Source organism: Triturus cristatus, chromosome 12 (assembly GCF_964204655.1).
Source record: "Triturus cristatus chromosome 12, aTriCri1.1, whole genome shotgun sequence".
NCBI classification, from domain to species: Eukaryota; Metazoa; Chordata; class Amphibia; order Caudata; family Salamandridae; genus Triturus; species Triturus cristatus.
The window spans coordinates 19,755,149-19,771,235 of record NC_140595.1 but is presented as its reverse complement, the minus strand read 5'-3'; the positions used below and the strand labels follow the sequence as shown (position 1 = coordinate 19,771,235).

General features: G+C 51.6%; 1 protein-coding gene and 1 long non-coding RNA gene across 5 annotated transcripts in view; one reads left to right on the top strand and one right to left on the bottom strand.

The window, feature by feature from the left end:
* LOC146772231 (uncharacterized) overlaps positions 1-16,087 on the bottom strand; it is a 229,598-nt gene that overhangs the window by 115,737 nt on the left and 97,774 nt on the right. The window lies entirely within an intron of this gene.
* Positions 1-16,087, top strand: part of JAK3 (Janus kinase 3) — a 280,492-nt gene that overhangs the window by 184,774 nt on the left and 79,631 nt on the right. For all 3 annotated transcript variants that reach the window (XR_014972378.1, XM_085639762.1, XM_085639763.1), the window contains exon 21: positions 4,254-4,426. Coding sequence is in view for 2 of the 3 variants with exons in the window: in XM_085639762.1 (XP_085495888.1) it covers positions 4,254-4,426 (173 nt within the window). In the remaining variant the exon portion in view is untranslated. The remainder of the gene's footprint in view (positions 1-4,253; positions 4,427-16,087) is intronic.

The following is a 16,087-nucleotide window of genomic DNA, read 5'->3' as shown; positions in this document are numbered from 1 at the left end:
ACGAGGAGGATGCTGCAGTTGGGCAGGCAGTGCTTCGCAATCTTTTTAAATAAGATGAGCCTCTTCCTTCCCTCCTCCATATTGTTTCCATTTATAATTGACATAATGATGCATTTATACTTTACAGTTATTCAGTACTGTCATATGCATAAGAAGATTGATTGTCATTACAATTTCGAAGCTGTGTGATCATGGAAACAATGATATTGTTACTGCTAGCTATTCTATATTCAAGCATGTGAATCTATGAAAGACACCCCAATACTGGAGAAGAACAATTGTTACTTACCTGTAAACAGGTGGTTCTCCAGTATTGGTGTCTTTCAGAGATTCACATGCGACCCTCCCTCCTCCCTTCAGAGGCTCTCTTCTCCTCATACACTCTGAGTCACTATGGTGCTACGAAAATCTGAGGTGAGGAGCTCTGAGGAGAAGGTTCTAGAGAGGAGCTGGCGCCTGATTGGCCGGAGTTCGGACTAACATAATGACAGAGATAGACTTCGAATGTCTTTTTTCTCTTTCCATGTATCTCTATGGAAATTTCAAATAGGGACATTCTTGAGGTTATTATATGCTTATATCTCTGTTTTTATATGATTACGTATGTATAGGTATATATATATATATATATTATCACTGTATATATTGCTATATTATTTACCGTGGGACTCCCACTCCGACGACGGGGAATATTCAAGCATGTGAATCTATGAAAGACACCAATACTGGAGAACCACCTGTTTACAGGTAAGTAACAATTGTTCTTACCATTGGACTGCCCTGATGAAATTCCAGGGATGGAATGAAACGCGTTGGCTGAAGTCTGTTTGCTGAATTTTACAAATTGAAAATTAAAGAAATGTTATACTTCACTATCTGATGTTTTGGACTTTATGATCTGCGCACCCCCACCTTTAAGGAAATTTCTGTTTGATCTGGAACACAGCAGCGCTATTTAACGGCGGGCGCTGGGGTTGTGATTGCGCAGGGAATATACCTATTGGAACTAGTTTGCGGTGCAGGTCTTTAAGGTCCGCCGTTGTGCTTTTGGACAAGTACTGCCAGCATATAATGTCAGGTAAACCCTATGCAGCTTTTACGGCATCAGGTAAGCCCTACAAAGATAATAGAATTGTGTCAGCTTAAATCTAGCGTTACTAGCCTTTTCCTGCACCTGAGCTCTAGCGCACCTCTATTTGCCATCGGCAAGCAGATCGCCAAGGTTCCCATCCCAGTTACCACGTGCAGACATTATGTCCGTCTGTCTGTCACCCTTCAAGGCAGTACACAACCGAGAAATAAGACCCCTGCTAGTGCCTAGATCCAGCAGCACCATCAGCATCAGGGAGTCGCCAGGTTCCTTGGGGAAACTTGTCCAAATTTCACATGCTGAACGGGACAAACCCACATATTGCAGAAATAGCCCCAGACCCTCTCAAAAAAGGTCCCTTACCTCCATCCACCCACCGCATGACATCCATGGAGGCGTGGATACCCAAGAAGGGTGTGTGCAACATAGGTCTCTATAAAAGGAGTGTCCACCGGTACCCCCCCCCCCCGCCCCCCCCCCCCCCCCCCCCCCAATAAGGAGTTTTGGGATATCCTCCATTGAGACTAGGCCTTCCAGTAGCTTCTTCTCCCAATTAGGGCCATCAGTGCACCGCAGTGCTGCACACTGAAGGAGTCCAGCCAGGTACTACCGCTGGAGATCCGGGAGCCCCAATCCGCCCTATGCTTGATTCAATGTAAGGACCTCCGGCCAGACTCTGCTACACTTACCCGCCCAGACTATGGACACCAGCAACCCGTTAAGCTGCTTGAATAGGGAGACCAGCAGGACACAAAAAGAATTTTGCATAATATAGAGAAACCTGGGCAACAGTACCATTTTGCTGAGAGCCACTCTGCCCATGACAGACATCAGCATGGTGTACCAAAATGTTAGGGAGGGAGTGAGACCGACCACAACCCGGCCCATATTTAATTCATACTGCAACCGCTGGTCATGTGTTATCTGTATCCCATGGTAGCAGAACTTCACCATCACCCATGTGAGCCCAAGGCTAGCACCGTCTCCTAACATGCTGGCCCGACACCTGACCAACTGTGATCTTAAGCACAAATTAAATCTTTGTATTTTGTGTGTTTGACAATCCTTTTATTAAATCTTCTGAACCTGACTCTATTACTGTTATGTGGAGAAGATTAATTATGTCTCTGAGAAGTTGATTCCTCATCACTTTGGAAAGAACGCTGGGGTGTACTCAGCAATGGACAGTCATATTCATCAGAAACTTCCACTCCATTCATAGTCACACCCCCCACTTGTTTAGAGCCTGAGGATGGATCTGATTCCTTATGTCAAGTATCTAGAACTGCTGTCGTGGCCCAGTGCCCTTCAAACAGGGCACAATGTTCTTGACCGGGCATTCAAACCAAGTCTTAGGGCTGGACTCGGTGCTGTAGGTGAGGTTTAAAGAACTGAACACTCCAGAAGAAGGCTCTAGATAAGGCCTCCAGGAGAAGACACTGTACTCAGACGACTCTACTAAAACGGAAGATAATACTCAATTTTTACCTTCTTTAACACTCAAACTTGGCTCCAGAACTTGACACAGCACTCAGATGATTCTACTAAAACTGACGACACTTCAGGTTTGACTTCTAATGGGCACAGCACTCAAAGTGGGCTCCAGAAATGGATAGAGTGTCCCAGACATGACCTGAGGAACCAGAAGGGATAGTTCATATGTGGCTGGTAGATGTGTGTACACAACCCCAGGTCTGCCTTCCGTACACGGACGCAATTTTTCAAACAGAGCCGCTTTGTTGTCACCATACCTGAGTCATGTCTCTAGTACGTAACGGGGTCCCAGCAGCAAACCCACACTAATCCCTGGTTGATGTGGACGCAATAACATCTCCAGTGGGGAGACCACAGGAAACCCTGTGACCCTGATGCCTGCAAGGGGCAGGGAAACAAGTCCTGAAGGAACCTTTGTACAGCTGTAAACATTTGTGCAAGCTGGGGTTATCTGAAGAAATCAGGGACCTGCAAACAACAAGTACTTCTATGTGGTCTTCCACACCTTTATGGTTTATAGCCATTCAGATCACATTCACAAGATCAATAACATTATAGTTTTATTACAGTTTGAACTTTGGATAACCAGAAGGCTTGGTTAGGTAAAGTTCATAATTTCTGACAAGCAGGGTAGGTGAAATACTCTACTGCAACACACAAACACACACACACACACATTAAGAGGGTGTAGCACGGGCAGGAATAGTGCAAGCTACACACACATATTAAGGTTAAGCACTGACAGCAATAGTGCAAGCTTCACTTCCACAAACACACATGCATGCACACACAAACATACACAGATTAAGGTGTAGCACAGACAGCAACAGTGAAAGCTTTACTCCCACACACAATCATTAACAAGGTATTGCACAGATAGCAACAGTGAAAGCTTCCCTTACTAGCTGGTACAGCAAAGATGACCGAAGTGTGAAATTCTCCCACACAGAACAAATACAGCGTAAGTGGCAACAGGATACACTTCCCTCACACCCAAAACAGGTGCAGACAGACCAGCAGTAGGGCAATCTTCCCTCACATAGAATAAATACAGCACAGGGAGTAGCAGTCAGAACAAGCTCCCCCAGCCCTGGTCTCATATCCTCTCCTTTATCAAAATGAATGACTGTGTGACTTTACACATCCACCGTCTGTCTATAACCATAGTGCACAATTTCAGTGGAGCCCTTGGAACAACCAGGCCTTGCAAGCGCTACATTGCGTGTGAGGCCTCTGGGGCTCTGGTTGGCTCCAAAGGCCTGGGACTATCTTGATTCTCTACACTTTTTTGGGCTCTGAGTCCACTGGGTGTTTAGCATGCATCCCTGAGGTATTTATGGCCTGGCTCTCACAGCTCAACGCTGTGTCTGTCTTTTGTGCGGGTTTTATATCTCCATAGGGCATGAAGTACGTGTGCTCGCAGAACTACATTGTGTGTGTCCTCTGAGTGTGCTATATGTATACATGGGGCATGGAGTACCTGCGCTCACAGCGCTATATTGTGTGTGTCTTCTGAGTGTGCTATTTCCGTAGGGCATGTAGTACGCGGGCACGTAGCGCTACATTGTGTGTTTCTTCTGAGTATGCTGTATGTATCCATGGGGCATAGAGTACCTGGGCATACAGAGCTACATGTTGTGTATCCTGAATGTGCTATATGTATCCACAGGGCATGGAATACCTGGGCACGCAGCGCTATGTGCACAGAGACCTGGCTGTCCGGAACATCTTAGTGCAAAGTCATAACCACGTCAAAATCGGAGATTTCGGTTTGGCCAAGATCCTGCCCCAGGACAAAGAGTACTACGTGGTGCGAGAGCGGGGAGAGAGCCCCATCTTCTGGTATGTATAAGAGATCTTTTGGATCGTGCACAAGAGTGACTTTGTATGATGTCTGTAAAGTTCTTGTGTTAGCGCCTAAGGTTACTCACCAGTTGCAGCTTCTCACACTGCTCACAAATACCAGCTCCTCTTATTTCTCACCAGAGAAAGCTCCTCTTACAGCCCACCAGTGCAAGTTCCTCATGCTGCTCACCAGAAGCAGCTCTTCACACTGCTCACCAGAAGCCGCTCTTCTCTTCCAGGGGATCCTCATCAATAGTCATAAGCACTGAATATTCCCGCCCATGTGCGGGGACCCCAGAAAGAATAAAATTATATATGAAAAACATATATATACAGCTCTATATATATATATACATATATATATTTTTTCTCATATCAATGCAGCTCCCATCTAGGAGGCTAAACATTGTAATTACACATATAAAGACTGTATTTGCCAATATATATAAAAACACAAGAGGGCAAGTAGCACTTGAACTCTGTTTTTTACTGAGCAAAGTACTCATAAATAGCAAACTGCACATAAAGTAGACATTGTTAGCCTACAGGCTGCATTGTAAACAAATAGCATAGAAAATGAAAGCATTTTCAACAAAAACCTTTAAGGCAGCCATGACCCCTAGCCTCCCATCATGCCTCAGGGGTGACAGTTAGGTCAGTTGTTCTTTCCGGCTCCTTCAATCAGGACCCTGGATTTTCAGCTCTTCCTTTTTTTGACTTTCTGTCAAAAATATCTTATAGAAATCTAGTTTTTCTGCTTTCACTCGACGTCTTATGGTCTTAGAGTGCAAGTAACACCCTTTTTGTGTTCCAGAAAAGGTTAATTTTCTTTAAAAATGCCTTCTTTATTCGATCCTTGCCCTCCCTGTGGCAAAAAAGAAGGCCAGAACAGATACACACCCTGTGTGTATTCTCTAAATCCCTGAGTCTCACTCTTCTAACAGCTGCCATCATTGTAAGAATTTGTCGAGAAGGACCATCAAGCACAGCGAGAGGATTCGACTTTATGGCCTGTCTGAAAGAGGTAGGTCTCCTGTGAGGCAGCAGAAGAAGAGAACTCAGTCGACGTAGAGAGGAAAAGTCCCGACCTGTTCTCTGTCGGGATCGACGTCAAAGCTGGCGACGATGAAGAAATCGGCGTCGAAGACTACTGTGACTCCGGCGCATCATCAATCGACAACTAAATCATCGTCGACAGGGCCTCCGTTGACCTCAACCAGGCGACACTCAACGTCGAGAGACAAGTCTCCGTCAGCGCCGGCTGGGCGTTTGACGTCGAGGCACATCTCTCCGTCGTCGCATCGGCGATCGACGTCGAGGCACATCGCTCCGCCGTCGCCTCATCATCGCCGATCGACGTCGAGGCACATCACTCAGTCGTCGCCTCATCATCGGCGATAGACGTCGAGGCGCAGGTCTCCGTAGAGAACAGTCCAACAATCTTCGATGTCGAGACACAGGACACCTCCTTCGGCGTTGAAGCAGAAGTCACCGTTGAAGTCAGGACAAAGCTCTTCGACGGCGATCCGTCATACTCCATTATTGACGTCGAAACAGAAAATGCCGCCGAGATCGGTACAAGGATCTTCGGCGTCGAGATAGAGGTCACCGTCGCCGGCAGCCCAACGCTGGTCGACGTCAAGGCAGCAGTCTTCTGAGAGGGGGCAGAGAACATCGAAACAGAGACGTTCGACATCGAGAGGACTTTCTGCTGCAAGATCAAGTCCACCTTCTAAGAGAAGAAAGTCAACGTCGAGGCATACGTCTCCGTTGAAACGACAGTCGACGCACAGACGCTCCAGATCAACGCCAAGGTGGCATAACAGAGACGCCTCAACTCCAGTGAGCCTATCATCGTCACCTTCAGGCTCCCACAGTTCTCACCGAGGGTCAACGTCAAGATCCCCAGAGGTGGTTATCTTGACGTCCAGCAGTCCAGTGTCAGGGGGACACCAAGATTCCCCAAACAGGTCTGCACATGAAGAGGTGAACTCCCCCCATCCTGCACAGTCCCCTGAGGGAAGAGAGAGGCACAGATCGCCTTCCATCCATTTGTCACCACGATGGTACAGGCCGTTGCATCACTGGGCCACTGACAAGGTCACGGCGGAGCAGCATTACTCGAGCCCTCGGCACAGATCTCTGTTGGCTCGTCTAATACAAGCAGTGGATAAAGAACAATCTTCTTCAAGAGCCAGAGCTCGTAGCCGCACCCCTGTGCACTCGCACAGAAGGAGATCTAGATCAAGAAGCAGGAGGAGAGCGCACAGATCCCCGACTCCGTCCTCTTCTTCCACTCGTGCGTCCCACAGAGACTACTCACCTACTTTGACCGACAGTCCACCGTCGAGGGTCTCTCCAGTGGACGACATCTACACTTTTCAAGACATTCTTGGCAGAGCGGCGGTAAAGCTGGGTATCCCTATACCAACTCGTCAAAGCAAGTCCTCTGTGATCTTTGAGACTCTACACCAAAGCAGCATCTAAGCCTCTGCTTCCCTTGGTACCAGGCCTCATAGAGCCAGTGATGGACATCTATCTGAAAGAAACACGTTAGTTAGATTCCTCACCTTAGAATATCCCCAGGCGTCAGGCTGGATCCGGAAAGATTTTTGTAGCAATACCCCTTGCGCGTCGCTAGGTGTCGTCTGTGGCTCCGCGTCCGTCGTTGGCGTCGTGCGCCGGAATGACGTCGTCGGAGTACTTAGACGTCGCCCTCCGCGTTGACGTCAGTTCTTCTTTTTTCCGCGCCAGACAGCGCCAATCCGGGAAGAGCTTACCCCTTAGTCAATTTTTGACTAAACTTTTTTGACTGTTTTTGGTCTTCTGTCGACTCGACTCTGGTGCCGGTACGATGCCTGGGTTTAAAGCCTGTGACTCCTGTCATCGACTGATGTCGGTGACGGACCACCATCGCCGGTGCCTTTACTGCCTGGGGGCCGACCACGACACGGAGTCGTGCCCCGATTGTCAGGCCTTGACCTCGAAGGCTAGGCGGGAGCAGTCCCGTAAGCTTCTCGAGCTTCGGCACTCGGCTCAGCGCAGCTCACGGTCCCAGTCCAGGAGGAGGTCCAAGGACCGGTCGCGGAGCCGCAGCCACCATCATCGCTCCTCGGGCTCGAAGTCTTCGGGTAAGTCGAAGCGATCAAAGAAGTCCAAGAGGCGACACCGCTCTTCGGACTCCCCTCGCCGGTCGCGCGACTCGGCCGAGGGTCAGGGTGGTCCCACACCCGCGGCTCCGTCGGAGCCACAGGAGCCGTGTCCGTCCTCATACCCACGGTCCCTGGGACTGACGCGACTCCGGCGGAGGTCAGTGCCTTCCTCTCGGCCATGAGGGGCCTGGCTCCGCCATCAACGCCTGCCAGCGCGCCTTCGGGCCCCGCGGGCTCGACTGGGCGACCTCGTGAGCCGGCGGCTCCGGCCCCGCCTCCGTCGACGACTTCTGTCCCGACACCGCAGGTCCCCGAGGGATCCAGGCCTGGATCTCTGCCGGCGCTGGTCGACATCACACGACGCCTCCTCCGCCGGCGCCGACACTGGTTCCACCTCCGGCGCCGTCTCCGGACGACGTCGTTCCCCGGTTTAGCCCATGTCCGGGCCCGGCGCCGCTCGACCCCGCATCCAACGCCGATGGATGAGCATCTCATCTACCGGCCCGGCTCCGGTTATTCCCCCTGTTTATCAGGAATCGGATGACGGGGGCGACTGGGAGGGGTCTGAGGACCCTATGGCCACGCAGGCCGAACTTTCACAGGACTGGGCAGCATGGGCGTCCGCAGAAATTTTTCCAGGGGGGCGCTAACTTGGCAAATGAAGGGGCGTGGCTAATGTTAATCAATAGGGGCGGGGCTAAAATGGCAGACAATCAGGATCGGGTAATGCTCAGGCCAAGCTGAGAAAAAAAAGAAGTGAATTCTGCATTTGAAACTGGACAACAATTAGAGCACACATCAACCCTAAAATTACCCCCTTGCCCCTTAAAACTCATACATTCCCTGATCCCTAAAATTGTCCCCCTGGCACCCCAAAACCCATAACCCATACCCGCCCTGACCCCTAAAATTGTCCTCCTGGCACCCCAAAACCCATACCCGCCCTGAACCCTAAAATGTCCCCCCCTTGCACCCCAAAACCCATACCCACCCTGAACCCTAAAATTACCACCCCTCCAGCCACCATTTTACTTATCCATCCATCAACCATCCACCCTTTCACCCAATCCATCCTTTCACTCATCCATCACCCATCCACCCTTTTACCCAATCCATCCTCTCACTCATCCACCCACTCTTCCACTCATGAATTCTATTCACTCATCCATCCAGCCATTTACCTTTTCACCCAAGCCACCCTTTCGCTCATCCATCCACTCTTTCACCCATCCATCCAGTCATCCATCCATCCATTCATTCATCCTTTCACTTATTAATTCATCAATCCATCCATCATTTCTGTCATCCATCCACCCATTCACTAGCCCATCATCCACCCTTTCACTCATCAATCCATCCTTTTACTGATCTATCTTTCATAATTGGTGGTGTGAAGGGTGGGAAACCCCGCGGACAGCGCACACGTGCACACTACTGTTCTTTCACATCCCCTACTGCTCACCTTTCCAATCCCAATCCAGGTGAACAGAGCACAGAACATGAGGCGCTGCATAATACAGTGAAGACCGCTCGTGTTGCATCTCATAAAATCAAGGGCTTCAGCTGTATTGAACGTGCCACAATCACCCTCTGGGCCCATACCACTCCCGATACCTTGGAGATGAGTTTGGCAGTGTTTCTCAGGGACTCTGGTGCTCGACTGCGGTATTGTAATGCAGCCTTCCGAGGTTGCAGGACGGCAGTGGAGATAGCACTGCTCCTCCTTCATGGCCTGAGTTTCGGCGCTCAAACACCAGTATTGTGAGTGCAGGAGGGCGAGCTTTCAAGCCTCGTCACGATCGGCTGGATCGACCCACACACTTAGACAGAGAGCAGGTTGTTAGCAAGGCAGCTTAGTTTAGGAGCGGCCTTGCAAGGGGTGGTTCTTTAGTGGCTGATGGCAATTTTGCATACAGAGGGATGGTGCCTCCAAGTGGCACTCAACTCTAGGACTGTTTAATGCTGTGGCTCCCCCGACTGGGGGTCGCACTGAAGGACACACACACTGCCATTCCGTTTATAGGGGGGGCACTCTGTCGTGCTAACTTAAAATCAGGTTCTCCCAAGCAAAGCGCTCCACACACTTTGTGAAAAATAACAACTAGTTGAAGACGCATTCGCGCCCCCGTGGGAATGCAGCCATGGACTCCCAGGGGGGCGCGCCCCACCGTTTGAATACCTCTGTTTGAAGCTAAGGGCTATAGAGGTTCCAGGGTGGGAAGTATGCCTTAGCAGCCCAAACTGGCCATTGTCATTCTGTATGTGATAATCAGCCACAGACAGAATGACAATGGGCGGGAGGGGCTGCGAGGAGGAGTGCGAGGCGCCCCATCAGGGAGTTGAGGCCTCTGGCAGAGAACAGCTCTGCTCCCTGCAGGGCCCAGAATTACAGACAAACAGCGTCTGCAAAAGCAAGGGCGTCTGCAGTGGGGGGCAAGGAGGGGCACTCCAGGGGGGGGGGGCAAGCGCCACTCCTTGCCCCCCCCCCCTGTGGACGCCCATGCTGGGCAGACAAACTGGGGGATGCCAGTGGTCTGGACACCTCCCTGGACGCTGGTTTCATCTCTCCTCCGACTGTGGCCTCGGAGGAGGGGGCTGCTTTTTCAGTGGTGCTGTGCAAGGCGGCCGAAGCCCTTGGGCTGGAATTGCCTGCTGTGGCCGTGAGGACTAACCTCCTCACTGAAGTGCTTCAACCATCAGCAAGCTCCTCGGAGCCTCTGCTGCAGTTCAATGAGGCACTTGTGGACGTTCTGAAGGGCACCTGGTCAAAGCCCTCCACAGTACCTCCTGTGGATCGGAACGTGGCCCGGCGCCACCGCCCTGCTCCGGGCGACCCCAGTTTTCTGTCCCAACACCCCACGCCCGAGAGCCTGGTTATCCAGGCCTCTACTTCCCAATCCTCCTTCCTGTCCGCTCCCCCAGATCGGGAATCCAAGAGGCTAGAGCAGTTCGGTAAGAAGCTGTTCTCTTCCCTTAGTTTGGGACTGCGGTCCTTGAACACCGCTTGCCTCTTGGACCGTTATTCCCACTCTCTGTGGGATACGGTGAAGGGCGTGCTGCCCCAGTGTCCGGAGGAGGCCCGGACGCGGCTCGCCCAGGCTCTTGCCGACGGGCGGGATGCAGCACGACATGCTATTCGATGTGGACTAGACACTACGGACTCGCTGGGTAGGGCGATGTCAACCACGGTGGCGCTCCGCCGCCATGCCTGGCTGCGGTCCACGCCTTTCTCAGGGCACCCTCATGGATATGCCCTTTGACGGCACTCGCCTTTTTGGCGAGAAGGCGGATAGTGTGCTGGTGCGTTTCAAGGACTCCCGGGCTACGGCCAAGTCCTTGGGCCTCTCGGGGCCGCGACCGCAAACTTCTGCCTTTCGGCCCTTTCGTGGCCAAGGAAGGGGTGCCCCCTCACGTCCGCCTAGCCACCGGCCGCAGACCCAACCTGCAGGCGGTTACAGACGTGGATTCCGCCGAGGTGGTACCGGGGGTCAACGTGCCGGTCAGTCCACATCCACCCCGGCAGCATCCGCCTCAAAGGCCTCCTAGTCCGTGCTTTCAGCCCCATCCCATGCCAGTGGGAGGCAGAGTTCGCCATCACCTGCTCCACTGGCGTTCCATCACGTCGGACAGGTGGGTGCTGCAAATCGTCCGAAGGGGCTACTCCCTCCCCTTCGAGACGACCCCTCCAGCCATGCCACCGCAGTGCCACCGCATGTCGGGGATCACTTGAATCTTCTACAGGAGGAAGTTGCAGCCCTCTTGGCCAAGGGGGCCGTCGAGTGCGTTCCTGGTCCAGAAGTAGGTCATAGTGGCTATTCCCACTACTTTCTGGTTCCCAAAAAGGGCAAAGGGGGCCTACGCCCTATCTTGGACCTCAGGAGCGTCAATGCCTTCCTCCGGAAGGAGAGGTTCAAGATGCTTACCCTATCTCAGGTTCTGGCTGCCCTGGATCCAGGAGACTGAATGGTAGCGTTGGACTTGCAGGATGCTTATTTTCACATTCCCGTCCCGCCGGCCAACCGGGGTTACCTGCGGTTCACGGTGGGTCAGGAGCATTTCCAGTTCATGGTGCTCCCCTTCGGCCACACCAGTGCCCCTCGGGTGTTCACGAAAGTGATGGCGGTGGTCGCAGCTCATCTGTGCAGATCAGGGGTGCCAGTCTTCCCCTATCTCGACGACTGGCTGTTGAAGGCGGGCTCGTACCAGCAGGTTGTCTCCCACCTCCAGACTACGGCCGACCTCCTGCATTTGCTGGGGTTCTCCATCAACGTGCCGAAGTCGCATCTGAGTCTCTTCCAGAAGCTCCTTTTCATCGGGACGGTTCTGGACTCGGCGCAGTTCCGGGCTTATCCTCCGGAGCAGCGGGTCCGGGGTATTCAGGCTCTGATTCCCATCTTTCAGCCTCTATCCCGGGTTTCGGTCAGGTTGGTGCTGCGGCTTCTGGGTCTGATGGCCTCCTGCATCCTGTTAGTGCATCACGCCAGGTGGCGAATGCGGGCTCTGCAGTGGGACGTGAAGTTTCAGTGGGCCCAGCATCGGGGCAACCTGTCCGACCATGTCTTGATCTCGGAGGGCACTGCAAATCTGTTGCAGTGGTGGCTCACGAACCGCGATTTGGTCAGCGGCAGATCCCTCTCCCTACCCCACCCGGAGCACGTAGTAGTGACGGATGCGTCCCTCCTGGGATGGGGGGGCCACATGGGGGAGGCGGAGATCAGAGGACGCAGGTCTCCGACGGAGTCTCGGCTCCATATCAACCTTTTGGAGCTGAGAGCGATCCGACTTGCACGGAAGGCATTCCTTCCCGTTGTCCGGGGAAGTGTGGTACAGGTGTTCACGGACAACACCACCGCCATGTGGTATTGCAACAAACAGGGCGGGGTGGGGTCGTGGACCCTTTGTCAGGAGGCTCTGCACCTCTGGACATGGCTGGAACATCAGGGCATCACTGTAGGAAGGTGAATATCTGACTATGGTTACCCCCAACTTTTTGCCTAGTGTCTAGCTGGTTTTTTGACTTAGTTGGCCTGAGATCCTGCCATTCAGGGTCTCAGGCTGTCTGCTCTCTCTTTAAAATGGACTCCATGTACCCTAGGTACATACCCAATTGGTTTGGATCACCTTATTGGACCCTGTACAGTGTACCCTAGGTACCATGGGCATAGGTGTACCCTAGGCCTACCAGGGGCTGCAGCATGTATTCTGCCACCCCTGGCCTAGCCTTCCATTATGACATAACTGGCTGATCACTCAGCTTTGGCAAGGTCGTGTAAATCACCCCTTGCTTAGGTGTAGTATTCCTATACCTACCTTATATATAGACACATGTGTACCTATCAGCCACTCCTATGGCAGGCCTTAACAATCCTGGAGGCAGAGTGCTTGGTAACATGTGAGATGGTGCTCTAGCATGAGCTGAGCCTGTCTGCAACTTTCGAAACCATGTCCTTATAGCTGTTCCATGATATAGCCTACCATATACTCTTAAAGTACCTTATAATCTTAAACGGTTATGGTAACTATGGTTTGGCTTTATCAAAACATGTCGTGTAAGGTGTCTAACACTTTGGAATAATACCCCCATACCATTTCTGGTGATGAGGATATTATTCCTCCCTTCTAGAGGGAGAGACATGTTAAAATCCTACTTACCCGGTTAAAGTTAACCAGAGCCCCAGAATCACAAAATGGATGCTGCTGCCACAGACACAAGTCTGACCTCCTGCTGCTGGGAGTCCTTCCAGCGAGGGAGGCTTGAACAATAGGTTTCCTGCCTTGGGAGGTGCGAGCACCACCCCAGACAGGACTTAGTGTATTGGAGCAGGGAGGGATGAAAGAAACTAGACACTGCCGGGGGCACACAAGGTGTCCCATGCATAGTCCAGTTCAAACCGGCGCTGGGGCACTCCAGCCCCAGCTCTGGCGCGAAACTGGACAAAGGAAAGGGGGTGTAACCACTTCCATTCCTGGTCCCACCCATAGGAGGGACCTTGCAGGTAGCCCAGCCCAGTATATCAGTAGGTAGCTGAGCCCTGCTAAATTAGATTAACCTGAATCTGCAACTTGAACAGAAACTCTGGACCTTCGACATTCGACCTCAGGAAGAAGACTGAAGAAATCTCCCTTGTGGCCAAGGAGTGACCACCCTGTGCAACCAGGCACCATCCAGCGACTGCTGCTTGCTTTGCGACTGATCCTACGAGGGACGACTGCAGAGACTGACCAGCGCTGAGACTTCCAGACACATCTGAACCAGATCCACATCTACAGCGAAGCTGAGACCCGTGGAGGCGACGAGGGACGTGGGACCGGCAACTTGGGAAAAGTGGCTAGTAACTGACTAGCGCGACTTCTGAGGCTTCCTCGAGGTTGTGCTTGGGGAATTGAGAAGCCCCCATCCCGAGCACCATCTGCAAAGAAGATCAGCTCCCCACATTTCACGTGCTCTGCGTGGGGCCCTTCTGCACCTGAGTTGCTCAACGTGTTGTCCGGTTGCTGGCCCGTTGGCTAGTGACCTCTGCGACGACGAACCTTTGTTTTAATCTGGCTGGTACGGCTCCTCCAGACTGGCACCCGCTCCTCTGTGAAAGAGAAGCACCCCAGACCTTCCTGGTCTGCACCAGAAGCAAGTCCTCCATCCTGCGTGGGTTCTGCTTGCCAAGGCTTGTTGGGTCCTAACTCGACTTCGACGCCGCCGACAGCAAGAGCCTTCGTGGGACAGCTCACCTCCTGGTCCTGGCCATCCTCGATGCCTCCTGGTACCCGTGGCTGCTGCGACAAGCTTCACCTCTTCACCTGCATCTTCACGACGTCGCCTGGTTCCTTCCTGGTTCCTTCCCAGCTCCTGGCTGGTGACCTAGACTCTGTCCCTTCTGCTTGCAGGTATCCTTCCTTCTTGATTCCATCCTTGGGATCCACTGGACACTCTTCACTGACTGCCTGTCAGCAACTTTCCTTCAGGCATCCATAGGAGTCCACGACGAAACCCGACGCAAGTTCACACCTATGCACCCGCAGCCCGTGGGCTAGGTAACATGAGTACTCCGGTGCTCACAAGGGTATTGACTATCCTAGGGTCTAGTTTCCAAATCTCGACTTTCTAGCTATTCCAGAAGTGTCCTAAAACTGTTAAATTCTAATAACTACTATTTCTATCGACTTTTACGCATTACGCGTGAGTGTTTCCACTCTGCACCTGAATGCCGTGGGCCTCCCACTTCCCAACCTTTGGTAGTATAGTGTAGCCCCAGCGATTCTCTAGGCCTAGGCCTATCCTGTGTTCGTGACAGTGGTTCTTATACCACTCACTTAGTATATGGTTTGCGTGGCCCCTAGGGCCTAACTGTATTACTTACCTGTGTGACTTAATGTATGCTTAAATAAGACTGTGTTGTACTTGCCTCGAATCTCATAAAGAGTGCTGAGGGTTTGACTAGAATAAATACATTCTATTTTTATATATATCTGTTGTGGTGTCCTTTCATTTGGTATTCAAGGGATTACATATGGTATAACAGCTGGCTTCACATGACATACAGAGTTTAGCCTAAGACTGCTCTTGTCCATGCTACCACTAGGATAGCTGGTCTATAAGGTTGACTTTACAACCAATCACCATAAGGGTTGTTTGGACTGATACAAGGTGTACACTAGAATTAGTGACATCATATATCAGGCCAACTTCTCACATTGGTGAGCAGCGGTTGGGATCTGAGCTTGCTGTTGTAATACCATTGTAATCTTGAGATACTAAATTGAAAGATCACATAGATATTGTTAGGTACATATAACATAGATTATAAATACTTAAGTCCTACTGGACTTATTGGTTGTAGGTTGAAGGGCCTAGCACACCCAGACTACAACTACTAGAGAGGCTTAGTAGATACAACTAGTGTAGGTAGGTGCACACACCACACCCTCGCTAGAATCATGTCCCTGTATGGAGATCACACTGATACTCCCTCAGGAGAGGAGAATCCTAGACAGATTCCCTCTAGATATGATGCATTCACTTTCCAGGAGATGAGACAACTGTGTACCTCTAGGAGATTAAAACAGGGTTCCAACCCTACCCGTAGACAGCTAGTGGAGCTTCTGGAGGCCTATGATGCTGAAAGAGCTGCCAAGTATGGTGCCATAGCTGTAGATAAGGGCCTCCCCTCCACAGAAGAGACCCTTGACTTAACTGATACAGATGAGTCAGAAGAGACCTCAGAGGAAGAGGGAGGTAGCAAGACCCCAGTCAGAAGACTTAGTCAGGCTAACTTAAGCTTACATGGGAGCTTGCATGGGAGCTTCCCGTACAGGCCCCCAAGTAATCTTAAAAAGAGAGATAGAAGGGGTAGATCTCCCTCAGGGGACTCTCTCCACTCCTATCACTCAAGAAGCTCTAATGCTTCATCCCACAGGGGGATGACTTCCCCCCAGAGGAGAGAGCATAAGGCCAGAATGAAGGAAGCCAAACTGAGGATTGAAAGGGAAGAACTTGCCCTTGCCAAAGAGA